The sequence below is a fragment of the Ochotona curzoniae genome, unplaced genomic scaffold (genome assembly GCF_017591425.1).
Source record: "Ochotona curzoniae isolate NIBS_2020 unplaced genomic scaffold, NIBS_Ocur_1.0 scaffold_4701, whole genome shotgun sequence".
Classification (NCBI taxonomy): Eukaryota; Metazoa; Chordata; class Mammalia; order Lagomorpha; family Ochotonidae; genus Ochotona; species Ochotona curzoniae.
Window position 1 is genome coordinate 76,764,154 of NW_024467122.1, and position 3,656 is coordinate 76,767,809.

A 3,656-nucleotide genomic window follows, 5' to 3' on the forward strand; every position below is an offset into this window, starting at 1 on the left:
GAGCTTACGTAAGGCCGAGCGGCGGCGGCGCCCCGACCTCCCACGCGGGTGCGCAGGGACCCCCGGCCCGAGGGCGGGACTGCCTCCACTCCGCACTGCACTCCAAGACGCGCAGCTTGGGGTCTGGGAGAAGCCAACGGGGCTGAAAAGAGTCAGGTCGGAGACCACCAGGCCCCGCAGCCGCGGCAGGAGCGCCGGGCGGTGGCGTCCTCCCGCAGCCACCCAGCTTCCCGGGGGAGGAGCAGCGCATCGCGCAAGCATCCGGGAGCGGCGGAGGGGGCGGGAGGAAGGGCGAGAGGAGGAAGCGGGATTTAAACGAAAGGCGGTGACGCCACACAAAAGCTTTCTATAGGCTCCGGAGAGGTTACGGCCGAGGCGGCGGGCGGCGGCGGGCCCGGGGGCGAGGCGCGCACCGGAGGGGAGAAGCTCGCGGCGGCCGCGCACCGAGGTGAGCCGCGCCTGGAAGAGGCGGGCGCTGGCCCCGCGGCCCCCGCCCTTCCTTTCAGTTTCGTCCCCTCTCGCTGGCGAACTTGGCGGTGGACAAAAATGGCAGGAGCCGGAGCCCGGGCCGGTGGCCGCAGTGCGTCCGAGACCTTCTGAGTTGGCCGCGCCGCCGGGGGTTGGGGGGGCGGGTGGAAAGGCGCGCAGGGACATCCGATGCACGGGGCCCGGGGCTTCGAGAGACCTCAACTGCCGCCAGTTCGCGACAAGGAGGCGACGAGGATGGACCTGCGCCCACAGCCAGCGGCCGGCCGCCGGGCGCGCGGTCGGGGAGGGCGTGCCGCCGCGGCGCCGGGCCGCGCGCTCTGAGCCGGCCAGGCGGGAAGGGGCCGCCGCGGAGCCCGGCACACCCGGGCGTGGCGCGCGGACGGGCGGGCGCGCAGTGAGAGCAGGGCGGCCGCCGTGCCGCCATCCATCCGGACGGGCTCCCGCCTGACTCTGACTCGGTGCACAGCGCCGGCCACACCCTCGAGCCCGCAGCCGCAGCCGCCGGCACTGCTCCGCTCGGGCGAGGGCAGGAGGACGCAGGAGATGCGAGTCCCGGAGCACCAGTTGGAGCCGCCGTCGCGAGCCAGCACCGCCTGACGGGATCCCGGCACCCGGAGCACACGTGCGCCACCGGCCCCGCGGCGCCTGACAGCGCAACACAGCTCACCGAGCCACCCCGCGTTCCTCCTCCCCGAGGGAAGGATTTTGGTTTCAAAGAAAGGAAGGAAGGAAGGACAACTCCCAGCTTCCCCGTCCCGCCCTCCCAGCGCCGGTGGCCGGGTCGGGCCATGCCCAGGAAGGCGGCGGTGGCGGCGGCTCTACAGAAGGGACTTGGCTGGTGGCAACCCGGAGACGAGGGGCGCGGACTGTGAGTGCACCGTGCCCCAGTTCATGATTCCTGCAAGCCCTTTGGGAGGCCCAACGCCACAGCCCCGCGCAGCGCCCCGAAGAGCCTCCTGCGTTCCCTGGCTTTCAGTCCCTCTGCGCTCCCCAGCCACCACCACCACCACCCAGCGCCCTCCGCCCGCGGCGGTGGATGGCATGATGGTGCGGGGACGGCACCGCGGCCCTGGCCAGCTGAGTCGCGGCCGCAGTGGTGGAAGCGGGCTCCCCAGCGGCATGCCAGTGCCCCCCGGGCGCGATGGCTAGCGGCAGCGGCGGGAAGCCCAGTGGCGAGGCGGCTTCTCTGGCTCCTGCGAGTGCCGGCGGCATTGGCGGGGCCTGCTCGCTGCCACGCAAGAGGCTGGTGTCCGTCTGCGACCACTGCAAGGGCAAGATGCAGCTGGTGGCCGACCTGCTGCTGCTGTCGAGCGAGGCGCGGCCCGTGCTCTTTGAGGGCCCCGCCGCCTCGTGTGCTGGCGCCGAATCCTTCGAGCAGTGCCGGGACACCATCATCGCGCGCACCAAGGGGCTGTCCATCCTCACCCACGACGTGCAGAGCCAGCTCAACATGGGCCGCTTTGGCGAGGCCGGGGACAGCTTGGTGGAGCTGGGCGAACTGGTGGTGTCACTGACCGAGTGCTCGGCCCACGCGGCCTACCTGGCGGCCGTGGCCACGCCGGGTGCGCAGCCCGCGCAGCCAGGGCTGGTGGACCGCTACCGTGTGACGCGCTGCCGCCACGAGGTGGAGCAGGGCTGCGCCGTGCTGCGTGCCACGCCGCTGGCCGACATGACCCCGCAGCTGCTGCTGGAGGTGTCACAGGGCCTGTCGCGCAACCTCAAGTTCCTGACGGACGCGTGCGCCCTGGCCAGCGACAAGTCTCGGGACCGCTTCTCCCGTGAGCAGTTCAAGCTGGGCGTCAAGTGCATGAGCACGAGCGCCTCGGCGCTGCTGGCGTGTGTGCGCGAGGTGAAGGCGGCGCCCAGCGAGCTGGCGCGCAGTCGCTGTGCGCTCTTCAGCGGGCCCCTGGTGCAGGCCGTGAGCGCCCTGGTGGGCTTCGCCACGGAACCACAGTTCCTGGGGCGTGCGGCGGCTGTGAGCGCCGAGGGCAAGGCGGTGCAGACCGCCATCCTGGGCGGTGCCATGAGCGTCGTGTCGGCCTGCGTGCTCCTGACCCAGTGCCTCAGGGATCTGGCGCAGCACCCCGACGGGGGCGCCAAGATGTCGGACCACAGGGAGAGGCTGCGGAACTCGGCCTGTGCCGTGTCTGAAGGCTGCACCCTGCTATCTCAGGCTTTAAGGGAGAGGTCTTCGCCGAGGACTTTACCGCCAGTGAATTCCAATTCTGTGAATTAGCGTCCCACCCCTCTCCCCACTTTGGCACTTACCCCATCTCCACCATCACCCCCAGACTGAAGGAAGATGCTTAACTCTCCGCCCCTCTCCATTTATACCAAAGAAGTCAGAGGTGAATGGCTCCCTTTCCCGTGCCCCACAAACGAGGCACTAACCTTCCAGAAGGCGGGGCCGCAGGGACCCCCACCCCGGAACCTGCATGCACCCAGGAACTGGAAACCAGAAGATGGATGATTCGTTGGTGGCAGTGCCCTGCAACTCTCCCACCCCAACCAACCTGTCTGTCTTCCGGAATTTCCCAGCTAAATGTTAGCAGTGGGCAGGAAGGAGGGCATGGGCTCGTTTCTTTGTCCCTGTTTTATTTTTCTTTTTGGTTGTTGTTTTAATTAAAAAAAAAGGTTACCTCAGTTTTCACTCCTTAGATGTGGATGTAGCTACCTTTTTTTTTTTGTATGTCTTTTTTTTTTTAAATGCAATCGTGTTGAATTAGGAGTATACTTGGTGTGGAAAGAGTCTGACTTGGCTATGTGATTTGCAAATGGGGGAAGCTACTGTGAGCGTGTTTTATTTTTGAATTTACACTATAGAGTGATTTTCCCCTCCCCTCAATGTCAAGTTTTTACCTTGCATGTACTGGAGTATTTATTTCATCTATTAAAATGTTATGTTTCTCAGATGGGTTTTTGCAGTCATTATTGGGTTCTGCATGCTGTGTGCTCTGTGTGGCACCTGCCAGGGATCCTGATGGGCCCTGGCCTCCTCCAAACTCCTGACTCCATCAGTGGTAGCACAGCCTAGAGACCCAGAAATGGCTGTGGAAGATTCGGCGTTTAAAGTCAGGTGGCGCAAATGTGATTGGAGTGTGTAGGGTGGCCAGGGTAGGCTTTCCGTGTGGGTTTTTCCTTGCCTTCAGTTGCTCCTGGAAAGTCAG

The 3,656-nt window shown here is 65.6% G+C and overlaps 1 protein-coding gene across 1 annotated transcript; it reads left to right on the plus strand.

Moving 5' to 3' along the window:
- The first annotated feature begins 399 nt into the window (after positions 1–399).
- Positions 400–3,399, plus strand: TLNRD1 (talin rod domain containing 1). The gene has a single exon (XM_040969535.1). The coding sequence runs from the start codon at positions 1,631–1,633 to the stop codon at positions 2,723–2,725; it is 1,095 nt and encodes a 364-aa protein (XP_040825469.1). The 5' UTR covers positions 400–1,630; the 3' UTR covers positions 2,726–3,399.
- Positions 3,400–3,656: the final 257 nt, after the last annotated feature.

Bases quoted from the DNA above. Each gene is read 5' to 3' on its own strand.
- TLNRD1 (XM_040969535.1), top strand. From the start codon at position 1,631: ATGGCTAGCGGCAGCGGCGGGAAGCCCAGTGGCGAGGCGGCTTCTCTG.